The 18,805-nt window shown below is 37.9% G+C and overlaps 2 protein-coding genes across 3 annotated transcripts in view; both read left to right on the top strand.

Moving 5' to 3' along the window:
- Positions 1-11,152: 11,152 nt before the first annotated feature.
- Positions 11,153-15,726, top strand: nipal3 (NIPA like domain containing 3). Of its 2 annotated transcripts, none has more exons than XM_068581089.1 (11): positions 11,153-11,362; positions 11,673-11,741; positions 11,932-12,103; positions 12,277-12,336; positions 12,676-12,821; positions 13,336-13,432; positions 13,591-13,726; positions 14,441-14,529; positions 14,727-14,790; positions 15,120-15,207; positions 15,495-15,726. In XM_068581089.1, the coding sequence occupies exons 1-11, from the start codon at positions 11,327-11,329 to the stop codon at positions 15,612-15,614; spliced, it is 1,077 nt and encodes a 358-aa protein (XP_068437190.1). In that variant the 5' UTR covers positions 11,153-11,326; the 3' UTR covers positions 15,615-15,726. The 2 variants fall into 2 exon arrangements, with proteins under 2 accessions (XP_068437190.1, XP_068437189.1); XM_068581088.1 differs by having other exon boundaries at positions 15,120-15,214.
- Positions 15,727-17,620: 1,894 nt separating this feature from the next.
- Positions 17,621-18,805, top strand: part of rcan3 (regulator of calcineurin 3) — a 39,340-nt gene continuing 38,155 nt past the window's right edge. Inside the window, exon 1 of the mRNA XM_068581006.1 lies at positions 17,621-17,698. The gene's annotated coding sequence lies outside the window, so the exon portion shown is untranslated. The remainder of the gene's footprint in view (positions 17,699-18,805) is intronic.

Genomic DNA, 18,805 nt, shown 5'->3' with positions numbered 1-18,805 from the left:
AAAGGGAACGGCAGAGTTTTGTTGCTCTACAGCCACTTCAAAGTTTCAGCCCTGTGACACTTGTATGTTGGCTATTAGAGGTCAGGACAAGACACACCTGGGGCAAGGGGACGCTCCAGAGGAAAATATGGTGGTTGCATTGCTCAATACTGATGCATTTCTTTGAGCACTGCTCCAGGGCAAATGAGTGGACTAAGTAGCTACAAGTGGATTTTAAAAGGAAACACGATAAGGAGCAAAGTTAAATGAGTACAATATCATGCCTTGTGCATTAAGAGTGAAACTTTTTTTTCCGAACATACGTTTTGCATTATGGACATATAAATATGTCTGGTATAAAAATTAAGTAGCACTCAGGGTGTAAGAGATGGCATTATGATATATTGGCTCATAACCAATAATTCAGGTGTTAATAAAAAATGTTTTACTTTGTAAAATTTAGTGAAAAAAAATACCTTAACTTTTGATGTCACACGCAGAAATGTATAGTCAGTTTGCACAACATTTTGAGAGAAAAAAAATGTTAAAAAAAATTATAGTATTTTGTCCACAGAATATTTATGAAGCTTGAGTTGTTGATCTTCTGTCTGAAATACTTCTGTACAATGGCAAACATTTTAGCCTCTAAGAAATGATTTGAATCCTCTCCAAGGACGGCGTTCAACAAAGTGACTCAGGTGGAATAAAAGAGAAGCTGTTCTCGTGTCTTTTGAAGAGCTCTTCTTTGAAAATAATTATTTATTACTTCCACCTGTTATCCTTTCAAAATATGATGTTTTTCCTACAGTACATTTGGAATGTCGGCCCAATCCAAACACACCGAGGAGGACCGTTTGTTTAAAATAGTGTAAAGTCTGTTGTGTTTGTAGTCTGTCATTCCTCTTTCTTTTCTGTCTCAGGATGCGCTTTTGTTTTTTTGAGGATTGGCATGAAAACAACTGAAAGAGCCGGTAATATATTCCTATGTATTGAAACTGGCAGCATCTGATATTTAGTATTTCAATAGGTACATGAAAATCTTAGAGCTGTGTGTGAGGTGGTTGACATTTTTAATGAAGACTCCAGCAGGTTGACAAATGAGATACTTCATCAACATTTCATCAACATTTCATCAACAGAGAAGATGTTGCAAACACACACACACACAGAGAGAGAGAGAGAGAGAGAGAGAGAGAGAGAGAGAGAGAGAGAGAGAGAGAGAGAGAGAGAGAGAGAGAGCAGGTATTGGGCTCATCTCCATATCAGGTTTCATTCTGGACTCCTCAGGCTGGAGGTAGATAAACCTTAACAGTATAGCCTCTGGAGGACAACTCTTATCTGCAGCAACTAACAACTACAAAGAAATGTGGCTAATTGCACTCAGACGGAGTTGAAGGAACATTCCCAAGTCATAGCGTGAGATTTCTAAAGACATATATAACCTTACTGTCTAATAGTTCAGGCAGCTCAGAAAGCTAATCTTTTAATCAAAAAGAATGAAAGATTCAGCTGATGAAAAGAATAGTCTGCGACATTTGAAGTCATGATGTGATGAGAAGATTGATACCACGTCTTAAACATGAAGCTGCAGCAAGCCAGAGGTTAGCGTAGCTTAGCTTATCTTAGCTCAGCATAGCAAGACGGTTGGAAAAAGGGGAAACAGCTTGCCCGGCTTTGTCCAAAGGTAACAAACTTGGCCTCCGAGCATCTCTGAAGCTCACTGATTATTAATGATCATTTCTAAATTAATTGATACAAAAACGAAAGTGTAGAAACAACCTGTTGCCGTCTCACAACAACTTATGTGTTGGATAATTTCTAGTGACTCCTAGAACCGGCAGAGACACACCCTGCATTTAAGTAGCGTCTGACATCAACCACTAATTGTCATTTTCACTTTTAGTACATATTAAACAATCTAACATGTTAATTGCTGAGCTCTGGATGTGCTAGTTTGGTACATGTACAGGTTAACTGTTTGCAGTCTGTATGCTAAGCTAAACTAACTGGCTGCTGGCTATAGCATCCTATTCACCATTTACATATGAGTGTGGTATCAATCTTCTCATCTAACTCTTGGAAACACATTTTTGATAGAAAGGGTTAAACACAACCATCTCGTGCAATTCTAAAACCTATCAAAAAAGGTCTATTCTTTCATCAGCAAAGCATCACAAATCACATTAGTTGTAATTCTAACGCCAAATGAATATCTGCCAGGTGAGCTCACTGTGTTGCCGCCGCCTCAGGCCATCTACACCCTGGAGGAAAACAAAGTCAGATGTTTGGGTGAAAATGTCCTGCGGGCAGTAACACTAGATGCAGGTGGTGTGGGTTCACAGCAGATACAGTACGGCTCATATTCTCCTCAAAACGACGTGTTATTGGTGTCAACAATCTGCTCTTTATCATGCACAGAATGGGACCCTGTTGCATTTAAAAGACAACATGTTCAGCAGTGTTTCAATTGTTTGCATGAGTCCAATGTGGGTGCATCGTATGGGTGTGTGCGTGTCGCTTTTTGCGTACACATCTGTTACATGTCAGCATGCAGTGTCAGTGTGTGGACGCTGCCTTGCGGGTCAAAGTCAAGTGGAAACTCTAGAAGATGAGGGCAGCAGTGAGAGTATTTCTCTGGGAAATGACAGTCAATCAGGCATGTGTGCAGGTTAGATCAATTATCACTCATAAAAAGACACAGGAAACACCTTCCTACACATCTTTTCCTTTCCCCAACGATAAACATCTCTCTTCCACCCCACCATTACACTTTCTCCTCACACCCCCCCTCATTCTTTTCCTCATCCACCCATCCCTCTCTGTCCCTCTTCCTCTATGGATGAGTGGTGATATTCCCGTGGGATAGTGGAGGAGGAGAGCTTTCCAGGGCCTGTTGCTTCATCATCTCAAATAAAGTATGGAACATGTTCAGACCACCTCACCCTGGGTTCAGTGGTGAAACCCTCAGACAGAAACTCATTTTTTTTGCAGACATGCCCTCCTTGTACACACATTGTCTTTTTTTTTTTTTTTAGATAGCGCTGTTTGGGACTTGTTCACCATCTCTCTCCTGGTACAATTCCCTTATTTGATCCAGTATTTAGTTTTTTATGTCTGTTTTATGGATATAAACTATATAAACTCTTTGTCCCAATTGCTTCTATATGGCTTAGTCTACACATGTATTCTGCATTTTAAAAAAAAAGTGGTAAAATATACAACTTTCTAATTAAAGTTTACATTGACTTCTATCCAGCGAAGTCTTCCTCTTATTAGAGAGAAGAAAAAACTTTCCATGTTCACCTGTGATACTTCTCCATAATCTATTTCTCTATCTCTCCCTCCCTTTTCCTTTCTTCGCCTCGCGCCCAGTTTCAGTCTACGTGTCTCAGCTCGTCTGAGTTTTAGAGGAACCACGCACTCCTTTTCTCCTCAATCCTTTGGAACAATCACAGCGTGCCCTGCTCAAGGGCTGCAGCAAGGTGCGCCCCGTTGCAGAACAGGGAACAAGGAAGATTGACGTATTGGTGTACAATCCCTGTGACCTCTGCTTGGTCCACAAGTCTGTTTCCAAGGAGATAAATAAATCAGTTTCTCCTCGTCCTCGTCGTGTTTTTTTTTAGGAATGACTCCTGAAAAACCCGGAAATGATTTCACATTTTTACACTTCAGGTGTCCTCGCCTCAAAGTCAATGGATTTTTTTATGAATTTTGGTTAAATGCCAGAAAGGTTAATAAAAGCTTAATGGATCTTAATGCTTTTTTCTACAATATATATATATATATATATATATATATATATATATATATATATATATATATATATATATATATATATATATGAATCTGGAAGGTTTTACTTTGAAGCCCAAAAAATGTTTTTGACAAACATTGTATGTTTAATTCATGACACAATTTAAATAGGGTTCACAAAATAGTTGTCTCTCTCTGTTGAATACCATATTTTTATATATTTTTTTATAATTCCATCAAGGTCCACCAGAAGGAGTGGGACTCCGGCTCTCTATACGTCTGTTTAAAGACTAATGTTAACGTTTTAATTCTGCCAATTGCATTACACGTCAACAACAATAACGTATGGTTTGTTTGGACCGAAGGCAACATCGTCTTCTCAACATGTCAACAGGGATTAATATTAATTTGAACATTTGATAATAATAATTCGGAACATTTCCGAACACTTTCCAGTCAAAAGGCAGAATAGAGTGTATGGTAGAATATATAATGGTAAGTGAACCATGATAATATTTAGATTCACTATTCACAGATGACACTATTAAAATGTCTTTATCTGTGTCTTATGATTGTACTCATAAACTGTATTTTAACTGTGTAGTAAATTAACTGAAACTAAACTGAACTCAGCAGTAAGGTCGTAAGACAGTTGTCTGGACTGAACTTTTTTTTTTTGTCTCTATAAGTCGTATCCGGCGGACATGCACCTGCTATTGTATGACTTAAGCCTCTCCTGAGAGAGAATTCACCTGTTTGTGCAAAGGGGGGAGGAGAGAGGGTTTGGTTATAGGAGACCGGGAGAGACAGTCAAGCCTTCAAGACAATGTGGCACCCGTTTCAAAAGAGAATGCAAATCAAAGCAGAAGAGTGAATGGAAGACTGGAGAAGTTGTGAGGAGGTGGCAAGGAGATGAGGAGGGTGCAGGAAAGAGGAAGAGGGAAGAAGGAGGGAGGGAGGGAGTTGTCGTCTCCGGCAACAAGTTTAACCTGAATCTAAAGCTAACAACATGCCGTGATTGCAAAGCGTTGAAAAAGAAGCATGCAGGCAGCATCTGTACAGTCAATCTTCACGAGCAGTCCTACAAACACACACGCACGCACACAGAAAGACACACACACACACACACACTCGGTGTTTGAACAGCATTCACTCATGAGTAAATAGGGGAGGTATTTAGAGCGACAGAGTGAAATCATCTACACTCAGAGAGCGCAACAGAATTAAAATGTTTCCCAAACATTATTGTTGAGAACTAAAGTGGGAATAAAAGAACTTTTCACCACATTTTGTACACACCGACGCACACACACACAGAGCAACTGGCTGCGACACTCTGTGATGTGTAACGTATACATTGCACCGGGGTCAACAGTTGAGACAAAGTGTTATCTTACTTTTCTCATAACTGGGGCTGAGAAAAGGAAAAGGCTGCAAACCATGAGCAGTGTTGCATGTGGGCTCTCACAACATTGTCTATCTCACTGGTGACCAGCTTGGTATCCAGATGTCGGCTAAATTGCATGAAAAGTCACACTGTAATTCAATTGTTTTCATGTTTTTGTGTGCGCGTGTGTATGTGTGTGTTTCATTATGGCCAAATGTGGTGGAGACACCTACTATTGGACCTTTATACCATTGGCCGAGATTGGTGTCACTGCTGGAGTCTGTGGAAGCAGCTGCATGTGTCGTATGTGTCATAATGCATCATGAAGAATTAAGACGATGCGACGCATCTACTACTGAAGCCCTGAGTCATTAATAATGTCTCTTGACACATATTGTTGTCAGATCTCTGGAATTCTTACATTGTCAACAATAATAAATACAATATTACTCATCTTTAAATTCCTTTTTACAACCTGTTATCTCATTTCATTTTATTTCTTAAAGGTGGTGTACGAGCACAAATTATATTGTGTCAGTTCATTATATTTATTTCGCTCCAACTCAAAAATTCCAAAGTTGCTTCAGAGGGAAAATGACTAAAGGCCACAATAAACTGAAATAAGGAAATATTTGCAATATAATAGCGGAAATGTTTGCAAAAATATATTTTTACTTAAAGTATGATCAGAGAAGAAGTCAAGGAAACTGTAAACGTTTGTGTCACTGGAAATAATTAATTTCTAAAATATTGATATATTAGTTGTAGGGGATTAATCACCTTTTGCTATGATGTCTGAACGTTATCATTTTAAATTTAACTGGAAGGAAGAAAAAAGTGTGTTTCTTAAAGAGCTTGAAATGTCTAATGGAGTGGACTTTAGATCATATATGTTTTTTTAGTTTGTGGTCGCTTCACAGCCATTCATATCATGTGGCTGATGTCAGAAAACAAGGTCCTATTCTAAAATGAAACAAGAAAACGGGATTGTTTTATGAACGGTAAATGGCATAATTGATTAATGGAACGAAGGCAGAAAGTTCATTTAGGCCGTTTGTGACCTTTCGTGTAACATAAGTATCTAATTATATTCATTTGCACGCAGTAATTCTCGTCTCACACATAATAGCCAGCTATCACACTGAGAACAACAGACGACTGAGCTTGGATGCACATGGACGTACGGTAGACGCAGCTTTGTTTCACAAGAGCTCCATTTCCTTTTAAACATTTGACCGAATAAAGACTTCGGCTCCTCATCAAAGTCACCGAGATTAAAAACGCCTAAACCTTTTCTCATTGTTCCATTTGTATTTTCAGCCGTCTGTGATATTCGTGTTATTTCTGTGACTAAAAACACATGTCTTTTGTCACACATGTTTCTTCATCCTGTTTGTCAGATGGTGCAAATGCACGCACCATGTCATCGAAACCAGAATTCTGGAGGAATGCCCAAAAATCACAATAGTAGCTTGACTTATTAATGCAATAACGCCTTACACCCACAGTCACAAGTTGTGCTCAATTATTATCACATATTTTATCCAAGCTTTCATTATAATCTTGTCATTGTCATGTCGGAGTCATTACTAGAAATGTTCCTGACAGGCCTGGACTTGCAGAGCATTTAGGAAAAGCCGGCTCTTCCACCACCACTTCATAACGTGTTAACATTCCTTGACATATTGGAGTTTCAACTCAACTCTATGACTTCCTGTTGCATGGTGCCATATGGTAATGAATACATCCCTTGATCCCTGTTCCTATCTAACGTACAAGCATTCCTGAGTTATTACAAATGTATGCTGGTCTGTTTGGTTTTTACAGACCTGGCAGTTAATAAAAACACACTGCCACGCTTGTCGCTAACGTTCGTGCATTCCTCTGGAGGTGGTGACATCGCCCACGCACCACAAGTCACTGCATGGTAGAAGAGACAAAAAACTATGATTTTGTTGATAGTAAACAGAAAGTAGTTATTATAATTAAATATATCTTCTTTTATGATTTTAGGATGTCGAGAAAAACATTTCTGTTTCCGCGTCACAAAAGGTGTTGATGGAGAGAAATGTAAATTAAAGGACGCATTAAGTGGAAAACCCCTTAAAAGAAGTGCATTACTGTCTTCAAAAATCACTTCAACTCGGCACAAGATGTGTAAAAGTTCAAGAAATTCAAAAGATGTCAATGGAAACCTCTTTGTAACCTCAAGCGAAACGCCTGTGACTCCGTTTTCTTTACTTTGCAACAGATACAGAAGGAAGGTGAGTTGTATTAGAACGTAAACTATTAGTCAATTAAATCATTCAAGAGACATTTTAGCAGCTAAAATCTTAGTAGTTGCAGCTTTTGCATATATATATATATATATATATATATATATATATATATATATATATATATATATATATATATATATATATATATATATATATATATATATATATAATATATGTGTAAATATGTTACTCTCTGGTTTTCCTCATCGTTTATGTTAGTAAACAGAAATCATCATGGGCTCTGGGACTAATTGATTAGTTGATTATAAAATGAAAATATTCGTTGAATTAGTGGACAATTAAAAAATAATTAGCAGGGTGGAAATAATCAGTTGATTAATCATTACGCTGATTGAAAAGGAAATAATCAGCTTCTACTCAGAAAGACAATCATCTGTATACCATAACATTGCACATGGGTTTTGGAGTGTTGCATGGGACCAACAAGACATTAAAGCAGTGGTGGACTCAGGTTGTATGAGGGGCAGTGGATGAATGAACAGCAGGTGCATGGGGTGAGGAACCAACATGCAGAATGTGTATCATGAGGCTATGCACTGCATCACGTTTTCTCCTGAAAGGGCTCCCTGGAGGGCACTTCATTATGTGTTCTTGCACATCGGGCCCCCGTAAAGGAAACACACATTATTCTACCTCCAGTATGTCTTCCATGCATCCATCCACACAGATCAGCCTGTTAATCCATTCATTCACCCTCACAGCCTTTCAAAGCTCTCACACACACACACCACACACACACACACACACACACACACACACACACACACGCACACACACACGTAGCAGTGAACAGGTCGGTCCACTACGCAGGATGACCTGATGCCCTCAGGAAGGGACACACCTTTACTTGCCAAAAGATGTCGAACCAAACAACAGCAAGAACTAAAACAAACCTGCAACTTATAATTAAATATTCACCAAGATTTAACTGTTGTTATCCGGACAATCATAAATGTGTATTAGTCACAGGGCAAAGATATATAATTATTCAAAATCGATGGTTTGTGGAGCATTTCAGTATTTAATGGCATAAAAGAACATTGGATAGAATTATTTGATGATGTTTGTCTGTTGATTGTATTAGAAAAAACACAAGAGCAGTTTAAAAAGGGATTTCTTTTTGGTTTCTCATTGTAATGCAAGGTCTTGAATCATTGCATCGTTTTTTTGTTGAATCCATCCTGAACAACTCTTTTTTGATAAAAAACAATATAATTATACTGATGTGACAATACAATTATATGATATCAGTGTGAGTGTGTGTACATATTTGTTCGAATTCCAGTTTTTACAGTTTTTAACATATTGTACTTAGATTTGTTACTTGTATTTCTTTTTTTTCCTTTACTTCCATTTCGCTTTTCTTTTAATATATGTTGAAACCTTTACTGGTGTATCCTTCCCATTAATGCATTTGTCAATGTGAGTATATAGCTCCGTGATTAAACTGAACAGCTGAATTAAAATTAATCGGATAAAACTACTATACAGAAAACAAAGACCTAAGAAAAACTAAGATTTTATTAAACAAACATTCTGATATATGACTGTTAAAATACATATCTCAAGTTCTGTGTTAACTGTAAAGCAAATTATAAATGTAAAAGTAAAGCCTTCTGCAAGGTGTTGATGCTATCTATTATATATGTGTTAAATTATGTAAATTGAAAGGTGTATTCACTTTGAACAGCCTTTGTACTTTATATGAGGTAATGCAGTGGAAAACGACATGAACTTTTTTTAGTATGCACCTGTTAACACCTTGAAGTAGAAGCACCTTTTCACTGCCCCGCTGACAAACCTATAATCAATGTCGGTTTGACATATGTGTCAAACCGACACATATTTGAAGTCGTAAACATTAATTAAACAAGCTCAGGAGGAAAGAGAAGAGTTGTTGTTCGAGTGAAACACTGGATTCCTATGCATCAAGCAAAACTATCATATAATATATGAACTTCTGTTCTGACAGTCAACCCTCTCATGTCATCCGGGAGAGGTCTGCTTATTTCCCGAGAGACAAAAATAAACACAGAGAAGCAGCATTCAGTTTGTGTGCACCACATACCTGGCAAAAACCTGAGATCCGCTTCAACTCTCATGTCCTTTAAATCAGGGTTTAAGATTTCTTAAATGAAAATTAATGTATCTTACTTTTTTATAAATCATATTTATGTATGTTTTTATATTGCCTTGTGTTTATTGCTTATTTAAATAGCTTATATGTCTTAAAAAAGCAAAGTAAATAAATCAACAGAAGTGTTCTTTTAAAAAACAAGCAATCCATTTAGAGAACATGCACAATAGAGCTAAAAAAAACTTGATTGACTTTTATATGAAGTATTTAGGTATTTATAGTGTCAGATGATTGCAGACTAAAAGTGAAATATAAATGCCTATCAGACATGAAATGACAGTGGATAACTTGAACATCTTGGCTTTGATTGGTGAACTGACAGTACTTCCCAGCTGTGGTCTTTTACTCCCTCTAGTGGTTTGCAAAGAAAATATAAAGAGCCAAAATCAAAGAGCTAATTTCCATTCATATCAAGTTCATGTTTTCAAGTCAACATTTGAGACTGGACAAATACACATATATGTTTACTTTTTTAAATTTTGCCAATTAAAAAAGCAGTGACACAGGAAAAACCTAAAACACTGCTCATTGGTATCCTAAGCTGCCGCACTTTGCCACATGTGTTGCCAAATTTGCAAGTGGAAACAATGAGTCATCAGTTATCCACATGATTGATGATGTCTTCTTTCACAATACGAAGAAGAACAAATGTACCCATATTAGCTAACACCCTTTATTGACCTACGTATGTGTTTCCACAGCAGCAGTTATAGAAAGCCTGTTGCTGACATACTGTATTGTTACTGCACTCCCATCATGCTACACTGAGACAAAGAGAAGTAAAAAAGATATCAGTGATTATAATATGACGAATCATTACTGAATCATGACTCACTATTATCTAGATTGTTTTAGAGATGAATGTGAAGAAATATCAAAAGAGTCACCATACTAAAGAACATATAGTCTGGTTGTAATGGATATAAAAGACAATAATAATAATTCAATTTGATTATGTCCGGTGTCTAGGTAGCGACGCAGGGCAGTGTTTTTCAATGAGACCCAAGCATGTACAGTCATTTTAGTACTATATATATAATAGTATATAATATCTTCTGCCCCAGCATGACGTTGGACACTTTAATTACTTCAACTGGTGCAATATAAATACATTTTTAAATGTGTTATATTTCATTGTATTGTCTGTATATATTATAATGCTATTGTGGATTCTTTACTGTTTGTATTAGTGTTTTACTGTTTATTTATGTTCCTTGTTTTTTAAAATTTAATTTTACTATGTGTCTCTTGTGTGCACTTCATCTGTCTGCTGCTGTAATCCTGAAATTTCCCCCTGCGGATTTTATTGCATTAATGCTCTTGGATCAACACCAGCTCAATGTCACCCCTTCTGTCCGCGTGCGGTACTGCAGCCCACAAGATCGACCCCAGCAAACAATAGAAAACGCGTAAAAAACGGGGGGAGGTGTGAGGTAATTCGTCATTTGTTGGCCTATTAAAATAGTAACACGAGTTGTAATTTATGTTATACGAATAATCGCATTTGTAAATAAACGCTTGTCGCGCTCCAGCGTCACGTGATTCAAACGTAACTGTCGTGCGTCAAAAGCGTCGCCTGAAACAGGTGGAATCCAATCCGGAAGTGAGATGCTCCTCGTCCCGAAGATGGTGTCCAGCTCATCGTAACGCCAGATAATCAGTATAATATGAGTGATACAAAAACACTGTGTCACGGCGATTAGATAAAATGTATAGTATTTGAATTTCTGACTACTGCTGAATAATAGCGTGCCTCTGAAGGCGAAGAGAATGCCTATCAGCAGAGCCGACGGAGGCTCCTACACGGTAAGACAACAGACAATAGTTTACGTTTTAAATATCTGTTAATACTTTAAGCTGAACTGTTCCTTCCCTTAGCCGGTGTTGAAACATTTGTATGGATGTATTATGTAACTGAATTGTATGTCTTTTCACGTGTACCACTTCCATATCGTGGCTAAACTTTGAAAATACCATGTGACGTTAGTGCTTGTGGTGAGATGCCGATGGAACGGAAATACATACTTTAAATGTTTTTTTTTTTTTAGCATATACAAAGGTACAGCTATTTTGTATTACGTATAGTCATATAATTATATATGTCTTTCTTCTGTAGGACAACCTTATTGGAACATTGCTTGCTATTTTTGGAAACGTGCTTGTCAGCGTCTCTTTAAATATTCAGGTATGTCCTCCACACACACGTCCTGAAATGTGCGTCTCTTCAATAGTTCAGTCTTTTCTGTCTCTGTGTCACTACACTATCTCTACTGAAAAATCGTTTGTTTGGCTTAAGCATAGTTTACATGTCTACTTCCTTTATGCTAAGCAAACTGTTTATTCAAGTCTTTGACCTGCATGCCTCCTGAGTGCAGAAATACAGCCATGTGAAGTTAGTGGGAAGCAAGGACCTGCGTGCCTTCTACCACACCAAGACCTGGTGGAGTGGTTTTGTCCTGGTGTGTCTTGGGGAGGGAGTCAACTTTGTTTCCTACGCCTTCGCCCCCCTCGCTCTCATCACAGCTCTAAACGCTGTATCTGTCCTTAGTGAGTATTTATTCCCTAATATTTTGGAAGTTGAGGGATAAATGTTGATTTAGTGATGATGAGAACAACCTCACTGTAATAGCCAGAGAAATAGAGTCTCTGAATTGTATACATAAAACTAGTTTAAGAGGGTCGTTTTTAAACACGTCTTGCTTTTGCTTATTTGTTTCCAGCGAGCTCAATTCTGGGTCTCATTTTTCTGCGTGAGAAATTGAAGCCAAAGGACTTTGCAAGTAAGTATACCATACGTGTGTAACTGGACACCCTCGTGCAATTATCATGGAATCTGTGTCGTTGTATGCAAATTTTTATCAAACTCCTGAGAAACGTCACACGGCCTGCTTAGATGCTACAGTATAATGCATGAAATAACAGTCAAAGAGTGTGTTCATATCCAGGCCATATTTTGTTGAAAATGTACATTTGTAAGACCACATTAACAAAAACTATTTTTATTTTATTTTTTCAAAAGAGCTCTGTTGAATTTTAATGTGATGCTGGTGGGTCCTATAACATTTCCTACGTCAATGAAATTGATTTGCATGTAATTTGTAAACTCTATGTTATTTCAGAGCGCTACGGGCTGTCCTTCTTGGGCTCTATTCTAACCATAGGTGGAACATACCTCTTTGTAGCATTTGGACCAAACTCTCATGAGAAACTCAAAGCGGAGAACATTGTGACGCATCTTGTAGGATGGCCTGTTCTCTTGTATATGGTAAGTTTTATTTATTTATTTTTTTACAAGGCTAACATTTAAAGCCATCTTACCGAGGTATGAATGGGGAAGATGGTCACACCCTGAATTGCTGTTGGATCAGTAACAAACATTGCATCATTATTTACTTTTCCTGGAGATCCAAAATGAGTAAATACATTTGGCCAAACACTTGACAACTGCGTATGCAGAGAGGCCCCAAATAGACCAACGTCAACACTGACTAAGAGACACTTGGTGGGATATTTCATTTTACAACACCACAAGCTGCTGCAGGAGAAATGTCCTTGAAATCTTCTGTCAACCATAACTAATCATTGGTCTTCTTCTTTCTGTACAAATGGTTTTCTACAAACTTGTTTTGATCATAGCTAATTTCTCAGCCTTATCGACCCGTGTCGTTATATCTCAAATATTGGTCTCCGGCTGTAATCTGGCAACGTCTGCAGTGCTTCCTGTTTTGTTTATTTTATATTAATTTGGTGTTTATTATTGCTATCCTCCTCATTGACAGCTCCTGGAGATCATCACGTTCTGCCTGCTTTTATACTTCTACAAGCGGCGCCATGCTAACTACCTCGTTATTATTCTGATGCTGGCCGCGCTACTGAGTGAGTGTCCGGCATTAAACACTGTCAATTTTATACAATCTACATAGTCACGCTATTACCATACTTTATTATACATGACCACAGTTTTTATGTTCAATATGCACCTAAACCTCTCTCGTTTGTTGTTTATTTAACTGTTATTTTTCTTTGGGGTTCAGGCTCGGTCACAGTCATCACAGTGAAGGCGGTATCAGGGATGCTGGTTCTCACCGTTGAAGGCTCCATGCAGCTCGGCTACCCGATCTTCAGTGTCATGTTTGTGTGCATGGTGGCTTCAGTGGTCTTTCAGGCGAAGTACGTAACATGAAAGACGGAGTATTTACTGAAAAGTCTGCTTAGTGTGGTGGTTACAGTTGGCCGTAGTGGTCAATATGTTTTACCACCTGTGCAGTACAATCGAAATCCTCTTCATCCAGTTATTCTCAGTACTATCCAAAAACACGCAGCTTCTCTAAAACCTTACTATGTAAAACATTTCTGCCTTCACAGCTTGCACAGGCCCGCTACTGGTCCGGACGAGTCCTATGTGTTTTAAATAGTAGGGTTTTAGGAAATATTACTGAATACACAACCAGATAAATGAGACTTGAATTATACTGCATGGGTTGTGTGAGTGTGTGTATACAGATGATTTGATGTAGTTTTGTTTTAAATGGAGCCCCCGTTTAATTCAATAATCAAGACTTTTGCTTGTTTTTACTTTTTCCTCTTTTCCAAGTGATATATAATTGGTCATTTAGTGGGTGAAGTATTCCTTTAAAAAAGAATATTAGCTTGGTATTTGTTCCCGTTTTTTATTCTTTACAGGTGAACAAAGTGTGTTTCTTTTTTTATTTATGTTTTATTAGTCTTCAAAATTTCAGATTCTATGGATGTGGCAAACAGTATACTTATTTTCTTACTTCTAGGTCTAGCAATTTTTTCTCAAGAACAAAGTGTGTTTTAATACGTTTTGTTTAAATTGTTGCTGTTTACCAATTTTGTGTGTGTGTGTGATTTTCTTTTTAGATTTCTCTCCCAAGCTTGTCAGCTGTATGACCCGTCTCTGGTTGCCGGTGTCAACTACAGCCTCTCCACTATCGTTGCCATGGTTGCTGGTGAGTTATGCGGTCCTTAACAAGTAGTTTTCAATAGAGCCTGTTATGACCGATGCATGCAAATCACTGCCTGGCACAAAGAAGAGAGAGAGAGAGCAAAGCCCCAGTGCTTTCTCTGCAGAGTTGAGAACCTCAGCTATGCTCCTGCTACACACCTTTTAAGAGCCACTAATGACTGATTCTGTTCTGGTTTTCAGGCGCTGTGTTTTACGTAGAGTTTAAGAATGAAGACGTTCTTCACATCTGCATGTTTTTGTTGGGGTGAGTTAATTATAGTCCTTTTATAACCAAGACATGTTGGTCATGCAGACATGCAGCAGGAAAATCATAATAATAAAAACACAGATGGCTGAATTGTATTTAGCTACTCCTGTTTCTGTCCTGATATTGTGCATTACTCATTATTACGGTGCTTAATGGGACACGTGAATAGAACAATGCCATATTTAGTAGCAGCACCTGTGCTTAAAATGTCTGCTTTAAGAAAGGCCTGTGACATTATTTGTGAACGCCATCACTGAACAATGTTACACCCATAAGCCGATAATCTGTGAATTAAAATAATGACAAGTATGTTCTGCTTTATACAGATCTGCATTCTGTTTCCTTGGGGTCTTTCTCATCACCAAAAACAGAAAAAGGACCAAGACCTTTGAGCCCTATGTCACTATGGATATGGTTAATGGTTTGGATAAACTTTACATAAATACAGAAAATTGGAGCGCTCTTTTTTTAAATTTTTTCTTTTTTTTTACATATCTTATGTACAAAAGTGCAAAGTGGGGCTTCAGCAGACAACACTCATCTTTGTAACAATGACAGTTTATCCAAATTCATCTTTTAAGTTTTTTAGTTATCTTTTGTGACAATTTGAAATGTTTACTTTAAAAAAATCATTTTGCATTGTCTTTTCAACATGCAGTTGCTCACTTGAACCTTATACTACCTGTTCTTTCCATTATCAGGTGTCCCGACTATTCACGACAAGGGCCTTTTTGTTCAGCAAGAAAACAATGGTGCTTTCTCTTACGGAGCTCTGGTCAACAACGATGGTGTGGCTCCTGCGACTCTCCCAGTCAACCTGAAACACTCCACAGTTGACTCGATAACTGGTCACCCTGACCTAAAGCGAGATTAAAGTATTTTTATGTTTTTTTTTTCTCCGCTTTTCAACTATATACATGATTCAAGGACCTTGAAGGAGTTCTTTTGACAATTACACAACCTCCAGCTCAAAATAGGAGTCTGCTGGGTGTTTAACTTTCCGTACACTCCTCTCCACCTGCTTTCCTTTTCGGAAATCTCTGAACCAAAACGTGACCTTGAGAAGCGTTCCAATATTTGAGAAGATGTCAGCTGTATTCATTCCAAAAATGAACGGAAGAAACCAGAAGCTGCTGGATGTTGTAGCTGATTCACAATGATATGACAGCATAGATGGTGTTGTGCCTTGGAGCTTCCACCACTACTCACTTCCATGACTGTTAAGCAAATGTATTGCTCATTAATAAGTGCACAAAGGGATCTGTTCTTCCATTGAGGATTGTGAGTATACTCCTCAAAGATATATAATGTTGCTCCAGACTTGCCAATGAACATTGTGACTTTAAATATCTGCCTTTTAACTTTCTGTTACATGAGTGATTTTCACTCCATAATGTTGCTTCTTCTTCTTGGAATTGCATTGTTTTACTATTTTTTTCCTGATGGGACCAAAAGTTGACGCAAATTGTCTAATTTATTGTAATTTATTTATTAATTTTCAAATTAGCTTTTAGTGTGCCTTAAAAAAATGTAGCTCTACACCGGATAAATTACTGTAAGATCACACAAAACCCATATAGGTGAGTGACGCATCACTGTAGCAGTTATTTTTAAAAAAAGCGACAGTAATAAGTCAGTACCCGACATATTACAAAAAGATTTGAAAACAAAGATGATAATAACATTTTGAATGACTCAAACCGAGAGAAGGGAATCATGCATGCTTCTTAAATAATTGATAAACTTGAAATGTGCACTGTTGAGTATAAAAGGGTAAATCTACTGAAGGAAAACAAATTCTACATTCTTGTCCCTTTTTTAACCTAACAAAATACATCTATGATACAATGTTTTAAGTACGTGTTTGATGATTACGTTTGATAAAATACTCCATGATGAATGGATGCAGACATTGTTTCACTGCTCAGCGACATATAGTATGTGGCCGTTCATGTCTGCAGTGTTAATGAAGCAGAGCGCCTTTCCTCAGTATTCAGTAGTAATTTTCATTTTATCACCTGTGGTTTGTTTTGTGTGTGTGTGTATCCTCATTACATTACTGTGTAAACCAACTGAAGCATATCTTGTTATTAAAACCGCCAACTAATGAAACCTGAACTGAGGATTTATTGTAAAGTATATGCAATTGTGTGCCATTAAAAACGTAATTTAACCTATTTACAGTGTACTTGCTTGGTAACAATTTGCAAAAAAGTGCACCGGGTTTGCAACACGTTTTGTTCTAACTTCAACTTAAATTTCACTGTTGCCATTAACCAGACGAAGCGCCTAACTAGTTTGGTGAAAAGTGTTCTAATACTGCAGAGTACACCATAAATTGCATTATGGGATATTGTGATCATTCAATAAAAAGGAAAACCTCTTGCTCTTTGAGACTTGATGCATGAAACATCCTACTTTCTGACACCAAGTTCCCTCATGTTGCTTGAAATTAAAGTATTGAACAAAAAAAAGCTACTAAAAGTCAATTTTAAATTGTTTTTCTATGTTTATCTTATGGCGTGTGTGCAACAGGTGGACCAGAGAAAGAGTTGTCATACGTGGACGCTTGCGTGCACTCTGGACGTTTTGCTGCTCGGTCTCGCTACCAGTCTCGAGACAGAGCATCCTCACGGCCCCGCCCCTTTTCCCTTACCTACAGCCTCATTGGTCGCCACGAGTCCACCGTCTCGTCATTGGTCTCACCTGCGGGTGCCGACGCTGGAGTCGGCAGCGTCATATGGGGGGTCCAATAATCCAGTAATAACAAACACCGACGCGTCTGACATCAGTCTCACCAAACACCGGTGTAGCTTTGCGTCGGTTTGACAAAGTCACCTGAAAATCTCGTGTTTTAGTCCAGTTGCAATGGGTCGTTTCGGCCGCGTTCACTGACACTAGTGCGGTGAGTAATACTGACTCGCGTTTACGCATTTTAACTGGTTGCAGAGGGGGAAATACACGGGAGCGTCATCCTTTAGCGTGCAACCACGTTTCTGCGCTAACTTCCCCTCTTTATTTGAGAATTAAAACAGCATTTGGCACCGGAAACGCAGTGTTGTCGGGAGGGAAACTGTTACTTTGATGCTCAAGGCGCGTGCAGCAATATTGCACGCGCCGTTTTCGTGACCGTAGGAGTTCCCTCCCGAGTGCGCGCGATGTCACGGTCCTGTGCGGGCATTCACATACTGTGGACGTGATGCTGATGATGTCATTGCCTCGGCGTGCACTTGTTGCACGTCGTTCTACAGAGATTGAAGGACACTGGGATACAGTTGTAGGTCCATAATCAACATGCATTTCGTATTTCCCCGATTTATTTTTAAACAATCATGTTAGTTGTCAAATGGAATTGTGATTGAGATATTAAAGAAACCATCATTCGCGTTAAATGCCCCACCAGATGGCAGTCTATCGACAGTGCAGTGTGAAGTTTCACATTTAGTGTCAGACATTTGACATTTTCTTCATCCTGTTTGTTATTCCTCGTGCTTCCTTTTTGGATCAGTAAAACAATGGCAAATAATGTAATTAGTTGACAGAAATGAACCACATCAACAATGTTTTTAAAGCAAAAAAAGTCGCTTAACTTTAATTTTGCTTCTCTTAGCCTTCTTTAATAGTGGACAGAATATCTTTGACTTTTGATTTGACAAAACAAGCTATTAAAATGTAGCACCATGGGTTTTCTGGATATTGAGATGTTGAGATGTTTCACAATCTTATATATATATATATATATATATATATATATATATATATATATATATATATATATATATATATATATATATATATATATACACACAAACACATAATGGAGTAAATAATTGGAAAACACAATCATTTCTTGCAGCCCTAATACAGTACCTCAAGGCATCTTTGAAAGATGGTTCTCTAAATCAATTAGATTACTAGTTAGTGGTAGATTTTATTATACCCACGAGTGATTACCCAAATGTACTACAATTGAACCATAACCTGATGTAATATTTAAATCATGAATACTGGC

The sequence above is a fragment of the Clinocottus analis genome, unplaced genomic scaffold (assembly GCF_023055335.1).
Source record: "Clinocottus analis isolate CAN_PGR_092001 unplaced genomic scaffold, fCliAna1.0.p SCAF_17, whole genome shotgun sequence".
Taxonomy (NCBI): domain Eukaryota; kingdom Metazoa; phylum Chordata; class Actinopteri; order Perciformes; family Cottidae; genus Clinocottus; species Clinocottus analis.
The sequence above is the reverse complement of the archived record's forward strand: the minus strand, read 5'-3'. Positions and strand labels throughout refer to the sequence as shown.

Excerpts from the sequence above, each read along its gene's own strand:
- nipal3 (XM_068581088.1), top strand. The coding sequence starts at position 11,327 with ATGCCTATCAGCAGAGCCGACGGAGGCTCCTACACG. Across the intron at positions 12,104-12,276 it reads AAACGCTGTATCTGTCCTTA|CGAGCTCAATTCTGGGTCTC; the intron begins GTGAGTATTTAT and ends ATTTGTTTCCAG. Across the intron at positions 12,337-12,675 it reads GAAGCCAAAGGACTTTGCAA|AGCGCTACGGGCTGTCCTTC; the intron begins GTAAGTATACCA and ends ATGTTATTTCAG.